Raw genomic sequence first — 25,961 nt, forward strand, 5'->3', positions numbered from 1 at the left:
TCCTTTTTTAAATCTCTTAATCTGCTTTTCATTATCTCTGTGGGGAGGCCTCTTGAGAAAAGCAGCTCTTTGACTTGAATAAAGGAGGGGCTGTGGGCTTGCATGCTGGAATGGGGAGGTCATTGTATGGCAGCACAGAAGATGGGAGTGTTAGTCAGGTCAAGGAGAACAGGATAAAAAAGTGTGAGATCTGTGTTACAGCCTTGGTCTGGATTATGTAAGGTAGCGAGTTTAAACCAGAGAAGGTAAACAAGAGAGAGTGATTCAAAGGTTAGAAAGACATATTCTGGTGGGGTCATTCAGGCTGGCTGTTAGGAAAAAATATATGGGCTAGGACTGATATGATCAGCAAAAACAGCAAGGAAGAGGTAACAATAGCTGAGGCCCAAGAGGGCTAAATTCTGCACAGGAATTTTAAGCATCAGGCTTCAGCAAATCAACCTTTCCATCTTCAATATCTTTCTTACTCGTTCTTTTAAAAGACATGCTTAGTTCTTCCCTCCTTTGAGGCAGACAATGCCTGGAGGACAACGGGACATAGCATTTTGCCTGCTACCCAGTCATACAGCTGTGTGCATGTGCTGGCTGTAATCTTCTCCCCCTCTAAACTTGCGCTTATCACAAGCAGCCTCGACATTGCCAAATTGCTAAAGAAAGTTATGTTATTGCCACTAAAATAGCCCGTGGAAGTAGCCCATTTTTCTCCCCGTCTTTCAGAATACAGAGATAAAGTTTTTCCTAAAAAGGTGTGGGGACCTTCTGCTGTTTCTTTAATGGACACAGCCTGGAAGGTATCTGGCTTGTGGGACCCTCGTATTCTTCCAGCACTCCATTCATATGGTCTGACTTCACCAGGAGTTTTAAGATCCATAAGGAGTGCAGGATCAGGTCTACTAAATCCGGGATGGGGCTGGGGGAGGGCTTATGTGGCTGCAGGCTTTTCTTGTCTCATTTCTTGATGAGTTTATGAAAGCAGAGGTAGCAGATTTCAGGCTTTTATTGACAGTAACACAACATTTGGTGTTTTCTTAAAGACCTAACTCTGAGAGGCAGATGATGGCACAAGATTGTCAGCTTTCTGTGTTTCTAATTGCAGACAGGAACTTGCAAACCCTGCAGACTTGGAAAAAAAAAAAAAAAAAAAAAAAAAGGAAGGCAAAGAATAACTCCAAATGCATATTTTTAAAGCTTGTCATTCATAAAATCAAATTGATGACTTGGGAGGCCTAACAGGTTATTTTAAATACAGCATTGTTAATATTGCAGCAAAATCCCAGACTTTCTCATATCAGCTGGCACTAACAGGTGCATTTTTAACACTGGAGACTCCTTTTGTTGTCTTTTTTTTTTTTTTTTTTTTTTCCCCTCTATATTTTTGGAGGTCTAAATCAGTTTACTCGTTATTGTTTCATTCTTTCTTTTTTGCTATGCCAATAGCCTGAGCCCTGTCTGCCCTCCCTCCTCTGCTTGCTCCTGCCTTGGCCAGAACCTTCTAGCTTTTTCCCCATGTCCTCCCCCACTCCTGTAGACTGCAGCGCCCCAAAACACTGCTTTGTGCAATGATTATGCATCTTTTCCACTTGTTTGTTTCACGTAAGCTCCATCTGCTGGTTAAAACTAGAATCTGTATGTCTTTTTGCCATGAACTGCAAAGGCTACCTTTTCCTCAATTGGAAAAGCCATCGTACCGTTTGTGTTCTCCCAGCCGTGTTCTCCTTGTCTGCATGCATGTGTCAAATTTAATTAATGACGACCCAATCTGTTATAATATCAGGCCAATTTGGGTCAAATCTTCTAAAATACACCTTTTTGACTGGAATTTGAGCAGGTAATTATCCTTGGATCCGGAGTGACCGTTTACAGCACATTATTAGTGTCATGGAAATCTCTGAGGCGCTTCTAACTGCATTGTTCACAAAAGCACCCAGCTCAGACTGTTTCTGTGCTGCTGCTGATGTGTAGCCACTGCTGCTGTTTTTTTGGCACATTACACACAGGAGCGAACTTGTGACCTGGACGTACATAGAGAGCAAGTCTGTAATCCAGCTACCACTTGAACTTTTACCTTTGGGCTTTAACATTCACAGAGCAACAGGCTTTGTATCCTGGGAGTCTCTCCAAAATATCTGTGATTATGAATGGGAGTATTTTTCAAGAACTACCAATAATCTGTTGGGTTTCTCCCACAAGTGTAACTCCCACAAGTAACTCAGTGTAACTTCCCACACAGTAATGCCTTTTTTTTTTTTTTTTTTTTTTTTTTTCCTATATTTATGCTGAACAGCGGTGAATAAAGATGAGGTTGATCCCATATTGTTGAATCTATTCAAGGAGACAACCTGGCGATTGCCATAGAAACAGGTTCTGCACACTAAAAGCTTAATCCTACTTTTAAATACTGTATATGGACCTGTACTGCTACACAGCTTATAGTCACACTGTGTAAACATACACGGTGCTGCAGCAGAGAAATAGCAATCCTGTCTTTCATCCCATCAGATGCTGATTATGCTCCCACCTCCTCCCATTTCCAGCCCAGGGCATCATATATTGCACCTCCTTCCCCTTCATGCACCAAGTCTTACGTCCCCAGTGCCTTGCTGCCAGCTTGGCTTGTCACTTGGGTGCAATGGGGAACTGAAGCCATGTGTGTGAAATTAATGTGGTCCCACCATAGATTTGGCATTGCTACACAGCCCCTTTCATGAACTATAGGACAGCTAGCTGTGCATCTGAAGCTGGGAGTGACAGTCCTGCTAACCACCCTCCAAAAATATCCGCAGGATCCAGGAAGGGCATCCTGGGACATGTCCTCAGGGAAGGGGTGACAAACGTGGTGAACATGGAGAGATGTCACCTCCAACTGTGTAGATATTTTTGGCAGGCCCCAGGGGAATCCCACACCCCATATGCATCTGCATATCACACGCTAGAGCTTAATAGATGGTGAAGAGGGAAGGAGTAAGGGACAATAGCAATTAGAATTTCATATAACTGTTTACTATGGGGAATCTGTCGTGCTATGAAATACAGGATTTCTGGAAGAGCAAACTGCATATGTAGCTAATTACCTTACAGTTCTGTTCTTTGTTCATATACACATTTGTTCCCCAGTTTCCAGACTGATCTCTAAACTTCTTTAAAAGGAATTGTAAGTTCGTCTGCTCTATTTTCCAGTCTATGAAAGTAATGCACAGAGGCAGGAATAATCTTTGTTTTTAGAGATCTTATGCACATACCTCTTTAGACAAACAAAATATTCTTGCTTTTTTTTTTTTTTTTTTTTTTTTTTTTTTTTTCCATATTACTGGGTTGTGCTCAAATATCATCAGTAAAGTACATGTTTTGGTGGTCCCATAAACTATAACAGGCACCATGGTTTCCTGTTATTTGCAGTTTGTTTTGTAATTGTTTAGACAGCTCTCACCTTGCTCTTGCTGATATTTAACATTTGTGGGAAAAAGTTGATGTTTAATATGAAATAATAACCTTATTTTTGTTTAAATACTGCATTAATTTGCATCATTCTCAGATCCTTATTAAATCCAGCTAGGAGGAAGGATTTGCATTTCTTCTGTTTAGTCTCTCACCCTATTCCTGCTACAAAACATATCATTTTCAACAAGATGGCTGACAGTTTTTCCAAACAACATGGTTGCTTTAAGAATCATGTCTAAAATGGCTGTAGCAGCTTAAGTTTTTTTTCAAAATAAAACTCTAGCAACTATATGTATCACATCTTATTCTGGGTATGAGTGTTTTTGTTGTGAACTCCTAGGCTGTTGGTCTGAACAGACTGAAAGGTTTTATTTTTTTTAAAGCAAAATATGACTTGCATGGAAGGCCTGTATATAACACACAATCATTAGGTCTTGTCATATGGGAACAATTCGTGTAACTACTTGTAAATTATTAATACTTAATTTCTTTCTTAAGCTTTATTTCCCAATACTTGGTAAGTGCACAAAATCAATTAGTGTTTTGAAACTGCATCTGTTCGGGAAATTTTCACAGTGTATTATCATTCCTTTTCATACATGGAAGAAACCCATGTAACTTCCAGGTATAAACAAACCCGGAACAAAAGGCTGTACAAAAACATAACTGATTCAGTTCTGAAAAGGGTTGCGTGTACATCATCTGGCATGCTGAATACTATTGAAATTAATGAAACTATTGAAAGTCTCATTCCTTGTCTGCATAAGTGTATTGAGCCCACCGTAATCATCTGTTTGCTGTCTGAAATCTCTTGTCAATACTTTAATGACTTCAGAGCATATTCTTCTTCTTGTATAGACTTCATATAATGTTTCTACATAATTAAGCAGCTTTGTTAAAGGAACTGCCATTAGTTGCCCCATTTCATTTAGTTTAGTTATCAGCCAACCAGAAAGAAAAAAAGAGTAACAAGAGAAGGCTACAAACCCAGTCTAGTGAGAGAAATGTGTAGATTGGGAAGTGTTTTTTTTTTTTTTTTTTTTAAAGATTGCTGTAGTAACATAAAGCACTATTGTTATATTAGACATTTTAAATAATATTAACCATTTAAATGCACTATAGAGTTAAATACTTGTACAGCACACACAGCTGTCTAAAAATCTTGCAATACATTTGGGAGCCTAACGTTTTAAAAGCAGCTCTGATAATAAGTACATAAATAATAATACCAATTACAATTTTAATTGTCACTAAACAAAAATAGTATTTTTGTAACCAATCCAAAGATAAGTGAGAAAAGGGTATCTCGATTCATATTTGGTCAATTGAATATTCCATCCTCACACAGTCTATTTAATGAAAAATATAAGTAGAATATATTTAATAAAAAATATAAGTAGTATAAATTTAATCTGAGTTGTTCATGCTAAGGAGAAACCCAGATGATTTTCTTTAAATACATAAAAGAACTTAAAATAATAATTAATTTCCTGCATTTTCCAAGTCTCAAGCATGAAAGGGTGACTTCAGACACATCTGCTTTCTTCTCCTGTATAAGATGCTGTTTTCAGTCGGTCGTATTTTGGGTCAAACCTGAGGATTCTGCCACCCTTTACAGATAGAGTAAAAGAGCACCTATATTCTTTTGGGGCTTACATGGGCGTGTAGGGGAACAACTTCCCAGTGTTGTAAGTAACTTGTGAAATGTAAGCGGGGTAAAGAAGCGTTATCTTTGTGTTTTTGGAGACCTGTCCTTGAGGCAGCCATCTTGTTGGCAGTGGGTGTCAGCCATCTTGTTGAAAAACACAGCAGCTTTTCCCCCATTTTTTTTTTTTTTTTTAGAACAAGGAAGCCATTACCACCCAAACCACGTATTCCTAATTTTCACAATTTCATTATTCTCGGATGAAATTATAATTTCTGCGGTTCAATCCTGGTTGTTTTCCGTGTCTGTATGACTAAAACCTCAGCAAAACGAATGGCAGTGGTTAATGCTGTAGAAAAGTACCTATTGAATATTTGATAGCAGATGCTAATGCTGCTCAGGAGTAGGTGGGTATTTGCACAGTAACACGCTACAGCAGCTCAACTATTAATGAGGATTAATTAGCAAATGATGTTGGCTGATTGACTGTTCTATGTACAATTTTAATAAAAAATACACTTGTAAAGCTCGAAGGAAAATAAAATTTAAAAAAAAGGTGTTTTTTTCCGTCACGTCCTGAGATACACGCACATGCTGCCAAGCAGCACTTGACGCTACCCAAAAAGCCGGTTTTTGGCCCCAAACGAGCCAGCCACCAGCCCTGTGAGCTCTGGGCAGGGGCAAAGAGAGCCCGGGGGCTGAACCCCGCGGCGGCCCCGGCTCTGTCACATCGCCGCTCCGTGACCTGCCGCTATCCTCTTAGGGCACCGCAGCCTTTTGGAGCCACAAGATCCCGGGGGCGGCTCGGGGATCCCAAATCCACCCCACCAAACCCCCCCGGCGCTGCTGCCTGATGCCGGACTACATCTCCCAGCGCGCACCGCGACACCCTTCCCTTGTAGTCCCGAGGAACTACAACCCCCGTCCCTCCCCAGCGCCTTACCGTGCCGAGGACTACATTTCCCGGCGTGCCCCGCTCCTCCGCGGACAGGGGCGGGAGGCAGCCGCCCCGGGGGCGGCCATGAGCAGGCCGGCAGCCCGCCGCTAGGCCGCCGCCGCCAAGATGGCGTCCGTGCTGCTCCGCGCCTGCGGCCGGCCGGCCCGCCGCCTGCCGCGCTGCCGGGCCCCCAGCGGTGAGGCGCCCGGCGGGGCTGAGGGGGGGGCCGGGGGGAGCTGAGGGAGGGGAAGGAGGCAGGGAGGGGACGGCGACGGCCACGGCGACGCCCGGGGGGGTCCCTGGGGCTGGCTGAGGGGGTGCAGCCCCGGTGTTTTTTTCGCTGTTTTTTTTTCACCCCCGGTTTCCTGACGTTGTTCCCATTGCAGCCCGTGTGCCTCGCTCCGCTGTGTCCATGAGGGAGGTCCCTCAGCCCCTTCCTTGGGGTTTTGTCGTGAGGGAGATGTCAGCTTGGCTTCTTCCAAGTGGCCTCGCAAGATCTGGGAAATAAACCCAAAACCCAGCGTGCCATAACAGCTTCCATCACTAATCAGTATAATTTCTCAGCAATCCAACTAATTTGTCAGTTTATGTATCTTCCAGCCCTGCTTTGGTTTTCACGGCGAGGTTCAGCCGTGCCCGACACAGCCCCGGCTGTCAGAGCAGGCTGCCTGCACACACACCTCCTGGCAGCCCCGGCGGCCACACGTCCAATTATTGGCCTCGATAACAGCCAGCTTCTTGCTTACAGCCAGCGCTGAAGTGCGATAGTTCCTGCTAGTTGTCAGTGTGGTTCTTTTCCTCATGTTTTGTTTTTAGCTGTAGTTATAAAGACATTTATTTAGGCTGAGCTTGCACAGTGGCCTGAGCAAACAGCTGGGATTTCTTATCCATCTAGTTTTATTAAAAACGGGGAAGTGACACATCCGTGCACCTTCAGAGTAGGTGGGAGCTTTGGTTCCTCTGGTGGCATAGAGTAAGAAGAAATGCCACTAATCCCTCCATTGTTGTTTGTTACAAATCTCACCCCAGATGAAAACTTTCATCTGCTGAAATGCTGTGGTAAAGCCAAATCGCTTGTGTGTTGTAACGTACTCTGCTCGTGGTATAACCAGGACTTCTTAATCGGAGTGTTAGTCCGTTATTAACACATCATTTTGTATCATTTTTTGTATAGTGTCTTGCTTTACTTAGCTCATCTTCTTTGCTTTACATGTCAGTAATCTAAGATTAAGTTAAAGCTAAGTGCTTGTAAGAATCCTGAATGATGTTCTTGTAAAGATCAAGCTGTTAAGCACTGCAGGCTTGTAGTTTGTAGGGACTTACTTCATGTTAGCCTTTTCTTTTAAAAAACTCCCAGCAGTTAACAGAGCACAGATATTCTACGTTTAAAACCTTGGTTTTGATGTTCCACTGAAATACAAAACCAAACTTTCTGATGACCTGTTTTCCACAAGGAATATGTTTATGTGTAGCTTGTCTGCCACTGTCGCATCTCTTACTTCCAAAGCAAGTTCCCCTAATGGAGGTTTCTTAAATGAAGTGTTGAGTACGGTGAGCTATGTTCACCTTTTTCAGACACATGTGTCTTAACCTAGAAGCAAGGAGTATGGACATTGCTCTTTTCTGAACCAGGTGTGTATTTTCATTCAGAGCTGGGTCACTCTTAGGTACATGGCTAGAACATAGACTCGGCCAAAAAGAGCTCTTTTTGACAGAACTAGCAAGGTTGAAATGAAGTTATTCTGTAGCTTGTTCCAGTCACATCCACGTTTTGTGTGCCCATTCACACTCCGAATGGCAGTGTGACAAGAATTGTTTGAGTCAGCATGTTTTCTTTCTTGTGGTAATTACGGAGTTTTGTTCTTTGTCCCCTTCTTTAGAATGAGTGGATCCTAGCTGGAAGAAAAATAAAGATAAGTGAAGTGAAAGGGTTGTGCTGGTAGTGAGCTCTGTTTAAGAAACTCCAAGTCAGCTTTGATCTTTTCCATGTCATTCCCCTTTGCTCTAGGTGCACCTGTCTGTAAAGGTAATGTCCTCTACCAGTAGGCCTCATTTTTTTTTGTTGTTGTGGGTGCAGTTTTTGGCTAATTTAGGCTTTGTGTGCTTCCTGGCACCGAGGTAAGGAAACAGATTACAGTGCTGGGGCTCATCCGTCAAGATTTTGACTACTCTGATTTGCTCAGCTGTTCCTTAGAGTAGGGGCATCCTTCTGAGATGGCTTGATTCTCAGGTCGAGAAATTCAGCCTTTGCTCAGAATGTCTTCTCAGCCTCTCAGGGCTTGATTTATGAGCCAGAAGGGACTGGCTTTTACTTGCAGTGATAGTAGTTACCTGTTAAACTTTGATGTAACTTGAGAAGGGTGAATCCTTTTCCTTTGACTTGATAATGCCGTAGCTTGTGTGGTAATGACATCAAAGCCCACTGAGCATGGGACGTGATAATCCCAAATTACTGGGATATTTCTTTGGTAAGTCAGTTTGTCTTTTTTCTTCTTCCTTCCGTGCCTCTTCATTGCCCTACCTGATTCTGAAGGTATCTCTTTGCCTGTAATAATTAGGCTGTGTTGTTGGGGAAGGCTTTAGTGCTGCATTTCCTCAAATACCACACTCTCTACTTCAGGTTCTGTCATAGGTTATACCTTTGATGATGGAAAAATTGACCGATAACCTTCAAAACCACCCTCATACCCTGCCATCTCTTGGCCTTGTCCAGAATTAGTAGGTGATAATCCATCCAGATCATCTCGTGTTGTGGTGGTGTGGAACCATGCAGAAATTACTTTTGCTTTCAGTGAGGTTTTTATGAGTTGCAGTTGCTTGTCCAAAGGACTCAGAGGCTTGTTAAGGCAATTTAACAAGTTGCAGCAGTACCTCATGTTGCACAGAGTTCGACTGTATGTATGGACAGTTTGCCTGAACACTTCTGGGGATGCCAGCCACGTTACAGAATTGCTTCCCACCTGTTTTTCCATTTCATCCTCTGAGTCAGGGGATTACAGATTGAGAGAAAGGAGGAGACTGTGACGTGTGCTTTGGCTTCTGCTGAAATACGATGAGGTTCTTAGGCTTTAGTACATCACATTGCTATTGTCAAAGCATAAAACCCCTCTTGCTTGGATGTTGGTGATTGTGCACAATCATCTAAAGTGTGGTTGTGCTTACAATAAGAAAGTCCAGTTGCTGCTAAGCACCTTTTTTATTGTATTTTCGTTGGTAGCTATCTCTTAGTAAGACCAGTCTTTTACAATCATGTTCGTGAACAATTCACTCTATGGATAAATGACTTTCTGAATTTCAGAATGAATGCTAATAACTGGTGTTTTTCTAGGTAACTTGGGGGATCGGGCATGTCTAAGCTGTACGTCCCTGAGGTTGACAAACAAAATGTGAGTAAATACGATTTTTTTTCTAAACTCAGAGCTGTACCAAATTGTCAGTTAGTATACTATAATAGAATGCAGCTTTCACTCTTGTAGACAAAAATGTGCAAAACATCAGTTTCAGTTTATGTTACAGACAGATGAAGAAGTCTGAGTATTTACTACTCTTCGTCTGCCTGGTTGAGTGGGGGAGAAGGAAAGTGAGATCTTCCTTTTTTCACCCACTTTGACCATTTTTGTTTCCCTCATGCTGTGAAAGAAATAGAATATTAATATTTTGTTCTTGACTGATTCCAAGGGGCGTAATGGGATTTCATGGGCTCCTTGTGTACTTCCTCTGGGGGGTTCCACAGAGGAAACATTCAATCAAATCTAACTTAAAACGTGTGGTTTGGTAGTTAGGAATGTAGTCACTGGAGTTGTATCTCAGTTAAACCACGGCAGTGTACTGTATGGTACAGCCTTGGTTGAGGCTCTCCTAGGAAGTGATGACCTCTTCTGAAAACGAATCCAGCTGCTACGTGTTCTTAAGACACTTGCGGAGTTGGATGTTGACAGAGTTCGTGCTTCGTTCCTGACCTGGCTCACAAGGCTTGCTTGAATTTTCTAATGCTTTACCTTGTAATATTGGACACCTACCGCAACAGTAGGTAGCTGCTATACAGGGTACTGTATCTATATTTTATATATACAATGTAGGATATTGTATTTGCTGTTTTAATTTTGTCGTATTTTTCTGAAAAGCTGCGAAATATGAGCCTCCTTGCATATATTGAGTAGTTCTAATGTGCGTGTAAATAATGATTTTGAATAATGTCTTCTGTTTACATTTAATAAAAGAAAAAGAACAAAATTCTTAATAGGGTAGAAGACCGTTGCTCCTGTATGCATCACCTCAGTACCATGGTGGAGCTTCATTTATAAAGTTTCTGCTGAAAAAGGGAAACAAGATGCATGGAGATAGGCAAAGAGGAACTCTAATGAAATTGGATTTCTCTGATGCTAATCACCCCCTAACTCAGCACCTGTCCCAAGTCTGCAGCCTGTGATCTCTCCAGTGTTTCCTTCAAACAGGAGAAGTAATAGAAGGGGCTCTATGTTATTTATGGTTTTACAGATTTATTTTCAAATGGAAGGCACTTATGGTCGCTGCTTTTTATTTAATTTGAGTAAAATAAGCTACATTTTCAAAGTAGTTTAAGGTAGATGCAGTTGTTTGTTTTTTGTTGTTTTGTTTTGTTTTTTTTTGCTGGCCTGTTTTTTTGTCATGAAGTAAAGCTAAACGTTTAGACATCCCGGTCTTGGGATTCGTAGGTTTTCTTGGCTTTCCTAAAACATATGTTAGATGTTTCTCAACTGATGCAGCATCTGTTGTTAATCCTTGAATGCTTTCTTTTTCTTTTGAAGGACTGTACACTTTAAATATTGCACTAGTGTCTCTCCTGTTTATGCATACTCCAAAAAAGACCACTACTGTTGTTGGACTAGAGGATCTGAACGAACGTACTTTACTCTTATGAGCTCTTCTGGCTCATGGATGCCCCTAGCAGCCATAGGTGTTTTAGGTCCCCGGTATCTTCCAGTTAGATGGTGGCATTCTTCGCGTTCCCTTCAAGATGACTCCATAGTTGAAAAGTCACTGAAGTCCTTAAAGGACAAAAACAAGAAGCTGGAGGAAGGAGGACCTGTATATAGTCCAACGGAGGTGGAAGTCGTGAAAAAATCTATTGGACAGAGGATTGTGGATGAGCTGAAGCATTATTACCATGGCTTTCGGTTACTATGGATCGACACAAAAATAGCTGCAAGGATGCTCTGGAGAATCCTTCATGGAAATACGCTGTCACGTCGAGAACGGAGACAGGTACTGAGTGAAAACCAATTTCATTGTAGTGACCATACTGATCGCTCAATTTTTTCCAACTGAATTCATTCTTTTTGTTGGGTGTTGCTCCTAGAACTAAAATTGCTGTGTTGATTTCTCTCCTCGTCCCTCCTCCTCCTTTTAGTAACTCCCTGCGTGTTCACTAAAAACTTTTGATTTGATGAATTTGACAAGTATTTCCTCGTTATGTACCTAATTTTACAAAGTAATGATTAACAATTGACCATTTTCATGGACAATTTGAAAGTATCACGGTTCAGTGAAGTATGCAGAAACATTTCTTTTCCTATATTTGCAGGATTAGACAAATGACAGAAATGCATATGTATCAGTTTTCATCTCCTGCTACAGCAGCAGTGGTTGATGGTATTTGGTCTCAGCATCTTCACACTACTTTCTGCTGGTACAAGAGTGCATTTGGCAGCTGATCCAGCCAGAGCATTGCTCAGCAATAAATTTAAAAGTCTGTGCTGACATAGAAGAGGAGATTGTGTATTGTGAAGAAAGAGCAGCTGAGGAGAGGGGGGGAAGTGAGGACAGCGGGACTTGAGGAAGTGGCAGTTCTAGTTTGTGCTGCCTTGTTCAGAGGTTTGGGATATTGGGAAAACCAAGTGAGACTTATTAATTTATGGTTTAAAATGGAATCAAAAATCTTCCACAAGGCAGGACTGGAACCATTGGCTTTCCTGCATCTTTGGTGTTTGCTGAGCCATAGTTGTGTGAAATGATACAAATGAGAGAAAAATACGAATACCATGGAAATGCTTCTGCTGAAAGATCAGAACTGAGTACTAGAAGGCATGAACCTATAGAATTAATATGGTATCTTTGGACAGGCATGCACTGTTTGGTCAATAGATGGGTTTGTTCACCTGATTGTTCTTTAGTACTGCCAGTTAGCGACCACGGAACTGTCTTTCTCATAGCTCTCTAGTGGCGTTTGGCCTTCCTGAACTTTATTTTTTTTTTCAGAAGAGCACTTTCTCCTATTTTAAATAAAATAGGAGTTTCTTGTGCAGGTGTAAGTTGATGTTCATGTTGATGTATAATCTCTTCTTACAATGTACAAAGAGATGCTACAGTCTGTGTGGAAGCTGTAGGAAAAATAGTTTTAAGAACTACAGCAATGTGATTTTCTCAATCAAGGTTGTGTACTTTCTTGGTGTGGAGGTAGAGGATGTCCTGTTTCTGAAATAAAATTGTGGTAGGCTTTGAACCTAGGGTCAGTGAAGAGCAAAACAGCCTATAGCTGAACAAAACCCTTGCACATGCTTATTTTAAACCTTTATTTTTCTTTAGCAGCTTTTTTTTTTTTTTTTTTTTTTTAATTTAGCCTTAAACGCAGACTGATTTAAAGAAGTCTAAAACACAGAAATGTTGCTCCTGGACTTCTTAAGTATATATATTCCTAAATATATTTATATGTATATATTTGGAGGACATACTGCTTTAAATGTATTTAACCGTGCATGAACCGACAGTCCAGAAAAATCTTATCTTCACTCAAACTGACAAATGAGTTATTTCTGCCTGCCTTTTCCTTCCTCTTTGGAGGCAATAATGGAAAGATAGCCAAGTAATCTAACCACATTAACAAGCAATTGCAGCGTGGCTAATGCAAGGGAACTACTGCTTATGTAAACCAAAAATCAGGCCCAAAATTCTCCACGTACGATTGCTGGTGGGGCTTGGACTCAACAGGGTCACTTCTGTATGCTTAGGAGATAAGTCAGGAAGAAGGAAAGCATGCAAAATACAGCACTGGTTGTTTAAAAACTGCTTTCTACAGCAGGATAGCTCAGGTCATTTAGGCTAGATGGCAGATACTACAGAGCTTGTGGTAAGTACATCGACCTTAACGGACCCTCCTGTACTGGGGAGAGAAATAAGGGGAGTGTGTAGTATGTGAGCTGCAGCAGCAGATAGAGCAGTCACAAGTCCTTCACGCTGTACTGCCAAACAATGTGTGTGTAATCATGCACCACTGCATTAGGTTATGTGCACAGATGTCTTTCTTTCAGTTTCATGCAGTTTCATGGTTTATGGAAGCTGATCCAGGACTGTGCTGCTGCAGAAGTCGCCAGTCCTGCTTGGTGCTTAAATACAAGTGCTTCACCCCACCCCACCCCTTTTTAGTTTGTGCTAATCCTTTTCTGCATGTCTGCGTATGTATTTATGGGTTAGTTTTAGCTGGATCAGTGGTGTGCCTTCACGTTGGGACTGCTGGTGCACATTTATGACTTAATGCATTATCTCGGGTTAGTGTTACGTTAGCTTAATCCAGTTGTAAAACTGCTTCTTTAGGTTTGGATTTCACCACATACAAATACTTTCAGTATCTAAAAATAGATGCTGGATAGAAATAGGACCACTGCATTGCATTCTGTACAATCATTTGAACTTTTTCTAGGGAAAATATACTTGTCTGTATGACTTAAATTTTTCTTCTGAACTTTCTTACATCCTTTTGAACCCCCTGGTATTCATTTATCTTCTATTGTTGGAATGAATGGAAACATGTTTGAATCCGTAAACAATGGACCAAAGCTTCCTTTCTGGGAAGCTGAATTCGTTTCATACAGCAAAAAATGTCTAACTTTGCGTCTGAGAAGTGTGTGCTTTCCTTAAATCATATATAAGATCTCGGGGTGGTTTTATGCCAAGAAAATGGTGACTAAAGTTTTATTGGTTTTGTACTCTACAAAGTGGTTCCACAGCAGCACGCAGCTTGTACGGGCTGTTTGTTGCTGTTGTTTTCCCTGGATTGGCATCAGTTTTGGGGAGGGAAAGAAAGGAAGAAGCATATATTTACTTGTGTAATAGCATTTATGTTTCTAGTTTTTATCAATCATAACTATTTATTAAGTCATGATGTTGACTGACAGTGCTGTGGCAGTAGTGTACATTTGGCCTTCAGTCTCTGATTTAGGAACTGCCATTATTCCCAATAACTGCTTATTTGCTTTATGAAATGAGACAGAGTCAAGCAGGATCTGCACTCCCCCAATATAAACCAAGTTATTAAGCTTCAGAGTTCTGAAAATATGACTACAGACTGTATGGCCTAATTCATGTGCTTGTGGGTGTACAGAAATCAAAAGGGCAATATTTATTTCATGCAGTTCAAGATTTAGTAACTAATGCATCTGCCTGCTTCAGGGGGATTACTGCTCTAGAAAAGCCCTAACTTAAAAAAAAATAAAATAAAAATCTACCAAGCTGGGCTCATTACCCTGGATTTAAATGTACATTACAATTGTTATAAGGCCAGGGGGGAGGGATCTTTCATTTTATTCTTGATTACTTAGTCCATAGTAGCTCATGCATGTAAGAAGTGGTGGAGCACAAATAAAGATGAATAAAAGAAGTTAAGCAGCTTTAACAGCAACAAATGACCACCTCCTGTTTTCAGGTGCTTTTAAGAGGTTTAAATGAGATACTTGTTCAATAATCCTATTGAGACACAGTGAGGCTTTTGAAATACTTTCTATAGCATTGAAAACTGCAGAAACTCTGGCACTCTGTAGTATATAGCAACTTTAAGAAAAAGATACTAAAACCTGACTTCTTCACGCTCTTTATGTTATTTTAAATTTCCTTTCTGGCAAATGTAGCTATATTTAAGTGGTAATTTTGATTCTAATACAGAGTATTTTTGAAATAAATATATAACATTTTGCTTATCAATACACTTTTTTTTTTATTTCTTCCAGTTTCTTCGAATATGCGCTGACCTCTTCCGCTTGGTTCCTTTCCTAGTTTTTCTCGTTGTCCCATTTATGGAATTTTTACTTCCAGTAGCTCTTAAGTTGTTCCCTAATATGCTTCCCTCTACATTTGAGACAAAGTCTAAAAAGGTAAGTAAGTGAATTTGTTTCAATTTTGCTTGGAAAAACTTAAAGCTTGCCTGTTAAATGTTACCTGAACATACTTTATGCCTGCTGTGCATGTCTGGGGAATCCTATTAACAAAATCCGTGATTTAATTCTTAATTAAAAGTTAATTAAGTGCTTTCTTGTAGCTAATATAGTTTTATAACCAACAAAAGCTGTAATGGCTTTTTTAAAATTATTTTTAGTGAGCAGGAAAATACATGCATCATTCTAGTTAAGATCATATTTTATTTTACAGATTATTTTATTCTGTAACAATTTCAGGAAGAATATTTGGCAACTTACTGTTATTAAGCTGTTCTAATGATTTATAAGGCTTTATATTGCTATGTAAAATTAAAGTATATTATTACTAAATAAATATTTTTTTAAGCCAAAATAAAATTTTATAAGGTACTAAGAGATACAGAATGGAAAAATCTACTTGAGGGTTATTGGTAGCTACACATTTAAATAAGGTTCCACAGGCAGGATAGTAAAGTAAACAGTGCTGCAGTAATTAACAGAATAGCATTTCAGTTTCCTGGTTTGTCGTATATATGGAAGAGAAAACAGTTTTATTAAATAAAAGCAGGAAAAAAGCTTCTTATTTTGTCAAATAAAAACAGAAAATAATGCTCAGAAGTTACATAGGAGCAGCAAAACTTGACATACATTTGAGGCTGTGAAGGGATTTTTAGGATGATTGCTCCAGATGATCCTAGTATAGGCCTAACTATGTTTCTGAGTTTTTTTTTTTTTTTCACATTCTAGTGTGTGACCTAAACTATGTTTCAGCCATATCCAACACCAATATTAGGTTATTACTAAAGATAACCTACTGTTTGGACTACTAGATATTTTTCGTCAGTATTGGGGTGTATTTTTGATGCTGTTCTGATTATTTTGCTGTTAACATCTAGGAATGAACCAGCGCCACCCTAGCTTTCTGTTTTGTACATGCAGGTGCTTGCTTAGCTGTCAAGGGTGTTAGCTTCTCTTTTTTTTTTTGTTTTTGTTTTTTCTATTTATTTGTTTTTTGGTATCTGTTTTCTATGACTGTTACAGAGCAGAAACGAAAGCTGCAAAACTTTTTTTCCACTTTGCATTACATTTGTCAGTCTTTGGTTGTCTTTATTCTTGATGCAAGTTTTTTTGTATCTATGCTAAGTATTTTAAATAGCTTCATATATATCATTTGGTCTAAGCTTCATTTAATTTTTCTTGTTTAGTGCTTTGTAAAAGCAACCAGACCGTTCTCCCCTTTCCCTCAGACCCTGAAAAATTCTCCGTATCAGAACACAGAATAATTACATGAGGTTTGTAGGTAGTGACCTCCCAGTCAGCCACAGATACAGTCAATCACTGGGAATTGTATATTGCATCTAAGTAACTATTAAGTTCTAATTCTGCAATAAATCCCCCTTTTATTTTGGGTGAGGTGTGAAGTAGAACGTGACCTGGATACAAGAGTTGGGAGTTAGCCAAACCAAAGTTGATTACTTTCTGTTTTTTTGTTCCTAGGTGGGTGGGTTCATGTTAGTAGTAGTGGGTGAGGCCACTCATGCTGTACTCCACTCTGTTGGCATTGCACCTTGTGCTTTATGGAGCTTTGCGCTGTTCAACCTGAATTTGTGTGATTTAAGCACTGCAAATAACTTGTCTGAGGGCAGAAGAAGTGGTATTTAGTGCCTGTATCTTTGGAATGAACATTTAAAACCAAATTTTTTTTTTTAACAGGAGGAGAGATTGAAGAAACAACTGAGAGTAAAGCTTGAATTGGCTAAATTCCTTCAAGACACGATTGAGGAGATGGCCTTAAAAAATAAAGCAGCCAAAGGAAATGTTACAAAAGATTTTTCAACTTTCTTTCAAAAGGTAAAAAAAAAAAAAAAAAAAAAAAAGCTTGATATTTTTGTTTGGTCTGTGGTAATTGGCAGTTCCCTTTCCTTCCCTTTACATATCATCAACTACCTGTTCTGTTGGATTTGAAAGAGCAGGATTTTCTTCAGGATAGATTTCTTTTTTTTGCACGTAATACTTCACTGTTCTTAGCTTTTGTATTCTAGCTGATGCTCTTACTCTCTCCTTAATTCTAGAAGGAATATACTTCTGCTCGTTTTCTTTGCGTTCTTATCTTATCTCTTTGTTAATGAGTTAATTCTGACATCCCAAAGAGTACGTATGCAGTGTTTACACGTAGTTTTTGGCCTGGTTTTGTGAACACTGGGTGTTAAAATGCAAAGACAAATAGTTCTTTCCTAAGTACCTGATTAAAAGTCATTGGAGGAAATGTAAAGTTTGTTCTTTTTTTGTCATATTTAATCCTATCTTCATTTTTTTTTTTTAACACAGTTTCTATACAGCTGAAATCCTTTGAGATGCTGACTAGAATTTAGGGTTTCGCTAGAATATGGGTGTTATATTTGGTACAAGTTTTTTCTATTATCACACTTGCTGGAACATAGACTGCACGTCAAACACCTCCCTCATAAGTTGACCGCCGCTAGGTTTGATAGTTGTTTCCTTTCACCAAGTAGTAGGTAAGGTATTCTCTGGAGAGAAGAAAAATGCATTCATAAATCTTCTCAGGATAGGATTCATCTCAGTCCACTCACACTTCTGCTTTCTGTAGTTGTGGGGCTGTTCAACTGAGACAAGGACCATCTGCTGCTGCCAGGTGCTTTTCTGAAAGTAAAAGTGTCATCTCTCTTCTTGAGGAGAGTAGGAATGGCTGAGAGTTTTAAGCAAAGACAGGGGGTCTTGCCCTTTGCACAGAAAAAGACACACAAGCCTGGGGATTTGAGACCTGAGCTTTTCAAGGCTTGTTAGTTAGCTTGAGCTTTTTCTGCTTGTGAGTGCAGAGACTAAACTTCTTAAAGGGTGGGGTAATAAGTTGATGGCAGCAAGTGGGGTACTTCCAATAATGGTATTGCTGTTGGCAACTTGTGCCAGTATCTGCTTGCAAAGTCCATGTACTTTGAAGCTGCTTTGCAGTCAAGGGTTTCTGTCCTTTTTTATCTGCAGAAAATCTCAAGTGATTAGTTACCATGACTAGTACCAGAAGCATTAAAACTTCCTTCTGCAGACTCTGGGAGCATGCCACTGCCATGATTCATATTTGAAACATTTCATTTTCTTTTGAAAGAACGACTAAGAATTTAAATTCAGGGGTTAATTTCTATGGAAATTAATGACGTATCACTCCACTTTTGCTAGGGGGAGTTCCAAGCTTCTGTGATGACTAAAAGGAAGCTTCGGGCCCTGCTTTCCTTATGTGTGGGTGTGCTTTTTACAGCCATAACTTTCTCGTTTGTGCCATGGAGACGAACTTTGATGTCATTTCACCATCCTAGAAAATAAATGTCAGAGTAAAAAGAAGGTTAAATGTTTCCCCACTGCTTCTGCATTGAAGTATTTGCTTCTACAGGATCCACTGATTACAGGCTTTAACAAGTTTGTTTCAGAACTGTCTTGTTTTGTAGCTCATGATGAAGTGTCAATTTGCACTCTAAAGAAATAGGGTGTTTTTTTCCCTCTTTCTCTACGTATTTTGTCTCTGCCAAAACTCAGCTTTAAGCAAAGAAGAAAATACTTTTAATGTTTTCCTAAGGTTCCAGTATTAGCTCCTGTGTTGAAGGAGCTGGTGATACGGAGTAACAAGGCCTTTGACCTTCCTTTCTCAGAATTAGTTTCTCTGCTACCCAGCCATCCGGGAAGTTAATGGATTCAAAACCATCCAAATCTTTATCTTTTATTAATCAGCTATTGATTAAAAGAGTTGAGTTAACTAAAACAAGTAGGTGCAATAAACCAGGCTATATAGGTAATATTAGGATTTTAGACTGTACTTACTATCAGTTAACTTATGTTTGCAGGGCTTAAAAAGGGTAGAGGGATTAGGAAATTTTTGTCTATCTACTCTTTAAACTGAAGGTGTTAAGTGGCTGGAAGTTAGTCTTTGATTGTTAGGTTCTGTAAATTTTTGATTCAGTAATATCGCCCATAAGCACTTAATGGTATACTTAAAATAGTATAATCAACAGCATTATACATAACAAAGTTCTACTATGCCCTGATGAGACTAAGGATTTTTTTTCCTGCTTTAAACTGTTATTTTTGCTTCTAGTATTTCAATTTAATTACTGTGAAGTACACATTATGTAAAGACTTAACTTTGCATTTGTATAAGCATTTACATAGATCCTTCCATCTAGATTCATTCAGTGTTCTGCCAGATAGTGGTTTATACTTTGGAGTAACTTCAAGCGTGTTTGCATTGAGATGCTGCAGAACAGCTAGGAATTTGAAGCAAAACAATATTGTAACAGTCGCAGTTGTGGAGAGGATTTAGGTAGGCAAGTTCCCAAATTATCACTTCATAGGGACCCCAATGTTGCAAATATTTACAATTGGAAATTGTGGCATGCTTCTCAGTGTATCTTAACAGACTGATGCTTTTAACATGCTTTATGTTCACTAAACATGGTACCAGAAAGAATACTTGCCTACATGACTTCCGTAGCAACTGTTCTTCTGTACTTCTCTTAGGTATTTTGAGATATTTCAAGGCAGTGCCAATTCAGAGAGAACTACTCATTAGTATACATATGCATCTAATTGTTGGTTTTGATTGATTTTATCTAGCTAAGTGCATTATGCAGTGCTGTTGGGAACTGTTAACACCATCAACTCTATTGTCTTTTATAGTAAACGCTTATTTTTTGGAAAAAAAAAAGACAAAAACAAAAAACAACAACAACAAAAAACATGACTTCCTTATATCTTATTTCCTATTACGAAAGTTGAGGCAAAGTACCTGACAAATGAGATCAATTCTTATTGTTCAAAATAATGTCCAAGCATGGAATTTGCTTTGAAAGGCTTTTTGTTTCTTTGTTTTTCTTACAGATCAGGGAAACTGGCGAAAGACCCAGTAATGAAGAGATCTTAAGGTTCTCGAAACTATTTGAAGATGAGTTGACTCTGGACAATCTTACCAGGCCTCAGCTGGTGGCACTTTGTAAATTGCTGGAACTTCAATCAATTGGGACAAATAACTTCCTCCGTTTCCAGTTGACTATGAGGCTGAGAAGTATAAAAGCAGATGACAAAGTGAGTCATTTGAAATATGTACTGGTTAATAATGTTTATGTGTAAGACTGGGTGTATTTCTGTAAACTTTTTCTAAGTATTTTCCTGTTTTTGTCTTAATTTTTTTTGAGCTAACTTAAAAAGGCTTCAAGAGTTTTTGTAATCTTATGTCTCTCTAAAGAAAAACCTGCCATTTTTTATCTACCATTAATTACAATGAAATTAATCGTATTAAAAAGAAGAGCATTTTTGTGAAACTATAACTTGTGAAGGAGCTATTATAAATACGTACTCAGAGATAAATTGGCATTACCATGATGGAGCTGTTAAGATCACAGTATAATGTTCACTGCTGTTTGAGAAGTGCAGGCTGTTTTGTGTTATCACAGCAGCCTCTAGTGGCCATTGTAAAAAAAAAAAAAAAAAAAAAAAAAAAAAAAGACTTCTGGGAGCACGTTGATGGTTGTTTTTCATTTTTGAGCTGTTACATGTTGAGTTTATTTTATGTTCTGTGCAGCTGATTGCTGAAGAAGGAGTTGATACCCTGACTGTTAAAGAGCTGCAGGCAGCGTGTCGTGCACGAGGAATGAGAGCCCTTGGTGTGACAGAGGAGCGTCTCAAAGAACAGCTTAAACAGGTATGCTTTTGCAACATTGAATGCCCAGGCTTAATTGTAATTGCTAGCTATGATTCTTGTTATGATTCTGGTAAGATATTTTGATTCTGTTCTTATTAAAGGCAGGGCTAAAACAGTCTCCTTAATAAGCTTTTGTCATATGTACTGTATAAGTAAATAGTAGCTTCTGGTTTTTAACTGGGCCATGATGTTTTGATGATGCAAATACATACATAGTCTTAAATATGTTTTTAATTTTGCCCCTTTGTCTTGTTAACTATCTGTATTACTCTAAAAAAAAAAAAAAAAAAAAACAACACTTTTATCTGAGTATATCTTAGAGAAAATAAATTTTGTCTTTTGGTTGTCTGGTTTAGAGGAAGATGCATAAGAAACAAAATAATTCCTCAAATATTCTGTACATCTTCAAACAAAATACTTCTTCAAACACCTCTTCAATGCAATTTCTCTTTAATTTTTTGCTGCTTATAGGCTGTAGCTCCTGTGCTAGGATGTTGATTGATAACTAGTAATAAAAATTAGAATTTACTCTTGTGTATATGCTTGAATTGATTTGTCAAAAGAGAAAGAAATCCAAAAGCTGAAGGTTTCTGTTTTATGTATTGTATTCATAGTGGCTAGATCTGCACCTGAACCAGGAAATCCCTACTTCACTGCTAATTTTATCCAGAGCCATGTATCTTCCAGACACCCTTTCTCCAGCTGATCAGCTCAAAACAACGCTTCAGACACTACCAGAGAGTGTTGTAAGTATGATTTATACAGTTCATAACTAACTCTCATTATCATCACTGAAAATCCTGTTTAGAGCAGTAGATATTCTTCATTCTTTTCTTTGAAAAGCTGAAAAATGGGTAGGTTTATTTGAGTGGCCTTGGAACACACTGGTTGGATTTGGAGGGGCCTGAGAATAAAGCAAATGAAAAGCATTATTTCATTGCATGAGGGTAGACAGTAGTATAGAAATATATGCAATACACTTTTACTTGAATAAAATCCAAACTACACTGTAGGCAATATAAAAATGCATACAGTGTTTGCAGGCTCTGCTGCTATGTTGATTATGTTACAAGACATGGAGTTGAAGTTTGAGTTGCTCTATGGATTTCTTTTTCTGGGTATTGGTGGTTGTTCTAGATGAATTCAGACCTTTTCATGTGTAGATGAAATTTCTCAAGCCACATTTAAGAATGAAAGGTGAAACTGCTGATCATAATTTTCCACTTCATGAAGAACAGAGGTGGAAATACTCATAAATGTCACATATCTACAATCTTCCATTGAAAATTGACTGAGACATGACAGGCTGGGATATGGCTCTTGACTTACTGATTTCTTGTTGGATCTGGAAGCTGTCATGGCTGAGCTCAGTTGCTCGTATCAAAATTAATTCTATCTTCAAAACAACTTGTTATGTAGGTTTACAGATCCAAGTGTGACTTTGGCCAAAAGCAGACTGTATGGATAAAGTTGCGTTATTCTCTTACAGGACTTAAATTTTGTTTCACCAAATTGTGTATATGTGTTATGAACAGTAATGCTAGAAAAATACCTCCGGTTTGTGGAAGAAAGATCTATTAAAATCAGTCATTCTCTCTAGTGGTGCTTTTTATGTGAATTCCATCTTTCCTATCATAATGGAGGTTAGTTATCACTTGAAATGAATTCATTTCTACCTTAATAGCAATAACAGCTGTGGAGATCCTTGAGGCAGATTTTTATTGTTTCTATATTTCAGAAGTGGAACCTTTTATGTGGTTTACAAATCCAGTTATTAGCGCACCACGTAGTTCTTAAGTGTATGGTGTTTTGCTATTTTTCTTGGTTTACCTGATGTGTAAAAATTTGGATTTATTCAGTGTTAAACTCAGCCAGGAGTTGAAAATAGATGCACAACTGTGTTCCTCTTAACATAGCTGTTTGTGGTTTTTGTTGCAAAGGTACACTTCAAGAAACCTTGCCATCAGTAATAGCTTTTACTGTATTTTTCTGCTCCAGTGTTACAATTAGATCTGCTTGTCCTGTGCTGTTTCTTTGTCACTTTAGTGTTAAATTGTTTACCCTCAAATCTATATGAGACCAATTTCTTCTGTGATACTGTTCTAAGAATTAATAAATAACAGGAGATGGTTTATTACGTTCACTCAGAGACTGAAACTGTTTCCTATTCTACTATACAACATACCACGAAGTATTCTATGCATCCCTGTATATTAGCTTCTTAATTGAGAATATCCTTAGCAAAGAGGCCATGAACCAAACTTATGTAGGGTTAGATAAACTTAGAAACTGGAACTTGGAAACTGCAAAAGCAAGACTTGTAATCAAGACAATTTCAGGAAAACCAATTATTTCAGTCTTTTGCTGTGAAAATGTTAATGTTTTGTAAAGAGAGAAATTATTTGAATAGATTATTGGTGATCTTGAAAGAAAGAGAATGAAGAATGTATTACACTTTCAGAATGGAAAACTCTCATTTTCAGAGAAAGAATAATCTTTTTCTGAAAAATGGGGGAAAAAATAGGACAGTTTTCTGGTGTTTTAATTGCATTCATTAGCATACCTGTACTACCTATCTCAGTAACGGTATACAGACTGTTTATGTTATGTAGAAAGAGAGAGATTTTTATAGACCTCTTGCATTATTTTTAGGCCAAAGAGGCTCAAGTCAAAGTGGCAGAAGTTGAAGGTGAGAAAATAGATAACAAAGCACGACTGGAAGCAACACTTCAGGAGGAAGAAGCCATCAGGAAAGAAAATGAAGAAAAAGAGTTGGAAAGAATGTCTGAAGCTGCAGAGAAAGCCAAAGAAACCCTTCAAGTTGTAAGTTCTGTTCTCAACTGCTGAGAAATAAACATCAGTGTCGTGATGAAAAGCAGCATGTTATGGGTTATTGCCTCTGTTCCACACACTGTCTGCAGTAAACTGGACTTTAGGTCTACGTGCAAAAAAAGGTGGGAAAACATTAAGACAGAATACAGTACAGAAGGATTCACCGTGAAACAGAGACTTTGCCTTATGTATCTCTGATTTCTCTTCTTAATCAGAGTAATGAAAGAAACCATTTATTCCTCTAGCAAAAGGCATGGTGGCTTGTGTTTTTTCTTGTTAATTTTGACTTTTAGTGTGTGTGTTTTTCATTACTGTAAATTTAGTTCTTGCTTTTGGCTCTATTTGTCATTAACCAGGTGATGTCCTTGGTATAGTACTTGAGTATAAACGCTGCTGCTGGGCTGGCTTACTGAGTGCATAAAGCCTCAGTTGTTCACAGGCACAGTTTATTAAGCATGTTTGGTATTTTAATATGCAACCACTTGATATATTGCAATTTTTTTAGCATTGTCATAAAAAAGTCTACATCTGCTTTGGCAACTACTTCTATTTTAAGAAGCCATTCTTTGCTGATCCTAATACAGATAACATTATCTTTGTTTAATTAAACTTCTCGGGTCCGTCAAATTTAGAAAGAGGTGGACTCAGCAGCAGATCTTGAACCAGCTGATTTGCAAGTTAAAAGTCAGATGGCTATGGATGGTGAACAAGAACTGGCAAGGGCAGATAAGGAGACCTTGAAAGACACGGCACCTGTACTGGAAGGCATTAAGGTAATCTGGAAAACTGTACGTGATTGAAAATGTGTAACCATGAAGTATTTCCTTTATCTATCTGTATTATTGAAACTAATGCCTGTTTTGGGGGGCATTTGCACTGGATACAGACATAACAAAGCTATGCATGTTTATATATATAATACATAAATTTTCATATTTATAAATGCATAAACCTGTGTGTATATATATGTATATGTAGTTAACATAAGGAAGGTGAGGACAAGAGTAGGTAAAGGTGAGTGTTTGTTTCTTTTCAAGGGTGTAATTCAGACCAAAGGATTAAATACAGAGATTCCCAGATTTGAACTAAACTATTGACTTCCTCTTCTAAGCAGATACGTGCACTATATGTATACTATAAAAATTTGTAGTATATTCTCTTGCCATTTCTTCAGTATATTGCTGAACATAATTCCTACGACTGTTAGAAGTTAATTTCTAGGATTATCATACTTTGCGTGCTTTGCATCAGAGCATGCTTTGTTAGTCAGGTAACTGTTTGCTGTCTGGCTTGGTTGTGGCTGGATAAATTGAAAAAAAAGGTCGTACAAAAACAGAATTTAGCTGAATCTTTTTGCAGTCTTTATCTTCACTCCAGTTTATGGATGTCTTTTTGTGGGGAGCTCAAAACTGGGTGCAGTGTTTAGATGTGGCCAGGTGAAGTGCATACCAAGTGCCAGGTAAAGACGCATAGTCACTCCCATCAATCTACTGATTTTGACCCTGGTTGCTGTTAGCTTTTGCTGCCAGAGCATGCTGCTGGCTTGTGATCATGTTGCTGTCTGTTGAGGCTACCCAAATGCTTTTCAGCAGAGCTCTCATGAAGTGGTCGTAAAGAACAGGCTTGCATATATTCAGGAAGAAAATAGGTTCCAAGCATAAGTTTAGAGAACTCTTCGAAAGAGTTACTCTTTCAACTCTGGATATGAATACCAAACTAAGATTATTTTTTTTAAGAGAATTAAGAAATTGAGACTGTGGAATAGGCATTTCACATTTAAAATACTCTAGCCATAGTTTTGCAATTACTGACAATAGCATGATATGAAATAGATGTTCTGAAAATGTAGGAAACTTGTAATATTGTTATACTCTTGCATAACTTAAAATACTGCTGTAGAAGATTGGGGAGGTTCGTTTTCATGTTCTTCTTGAGTTTGTAACATTTTTCCATAAAATAGTATACGTAGAGATTGTGTAGCCCAATCCTGTTGCTCAAAGCAGAGTCAGCTGGAAGGAATGCTCAGGACTGTGTTCATTTCGGTTTTGAGTATCTGCAAGGATGGAGACTTCAGTGCTTCTCTGGCTTGCCAGCCACTCCTCTTGGTTTTGTGTCTGCAGACTTGTTGAGGGTCCAGTGTGTACCATCCCGGAGGTCACTAATGGAAGTGTTGGGCATACTGTTGACCCCTGGGGTACACCAGTATTGACTGGCTTCTACTTCCTGGACACTATCATTATC

General features: G+C 38.7%; 1 protein-coding gene across 1 annotated transcript in view; it reads left to right on the top strand.

Moving 5' to 3' along the window:
- Positions 1-6,080: 6,080 nt before the first annotated feature.
- The window catches only part of LETM1 (leucine zipper and EF-hand containing transmembrane protein 1), a 29,742-nt gene continuing 9,861 nt past the window's right edge, over positions 6,081-25,961 (top strand). Inside the window, exons 1-10 of the mRNA XM_082758857.1 lie at positions 6,081-6,216; positions 9,349-9,406; positions 10,808-11,264; positions 14,999-15,142; positions 16,898-17,035; positions 20,069-20,272; positions 20,769-20,888; positions 21,503-21,634; positions 23,541-23,711; positions 24,353-24,493. Of these exons, the coding sequence (XP_082614983.1) occupies positions 6,147-6,216; positions 9,349-9,406; positions 10,808-11,264; positions 14,999-15,142; positions 16,898-17,035; positions 20,069-20,272; positions 20,769-20,888; positions 21,503-21,634; positions 23,541-23,711; positions 24,353-24,493 (1,635 nt within the window). The 5' untranslated portion in view covers positions 6,081-6,146. The remainder of the gene's footprint in view (positions 6,217-9,348; positions 9,407-10,807; positions 11,265-14,998; positions 15,143-16,897; positions 17,036-20,068; positions 20,273-20,768; positions 20,889-21,502; positions 21,635-23,540; positions 23,712-24,352; positions 24,494-25,961) is intronic.

The sequence above is a fragment of the Aythya marila genome (assembly GCF_965140915.1).
Source record: "Aythya marila genome assembly, chromosome: 4".
Taxonomy (NCBI): Eukaryota; Metazoa; Chordata; class Aves; order Anseriformes; family Anatidae; genus Aythya; species Aythya marila.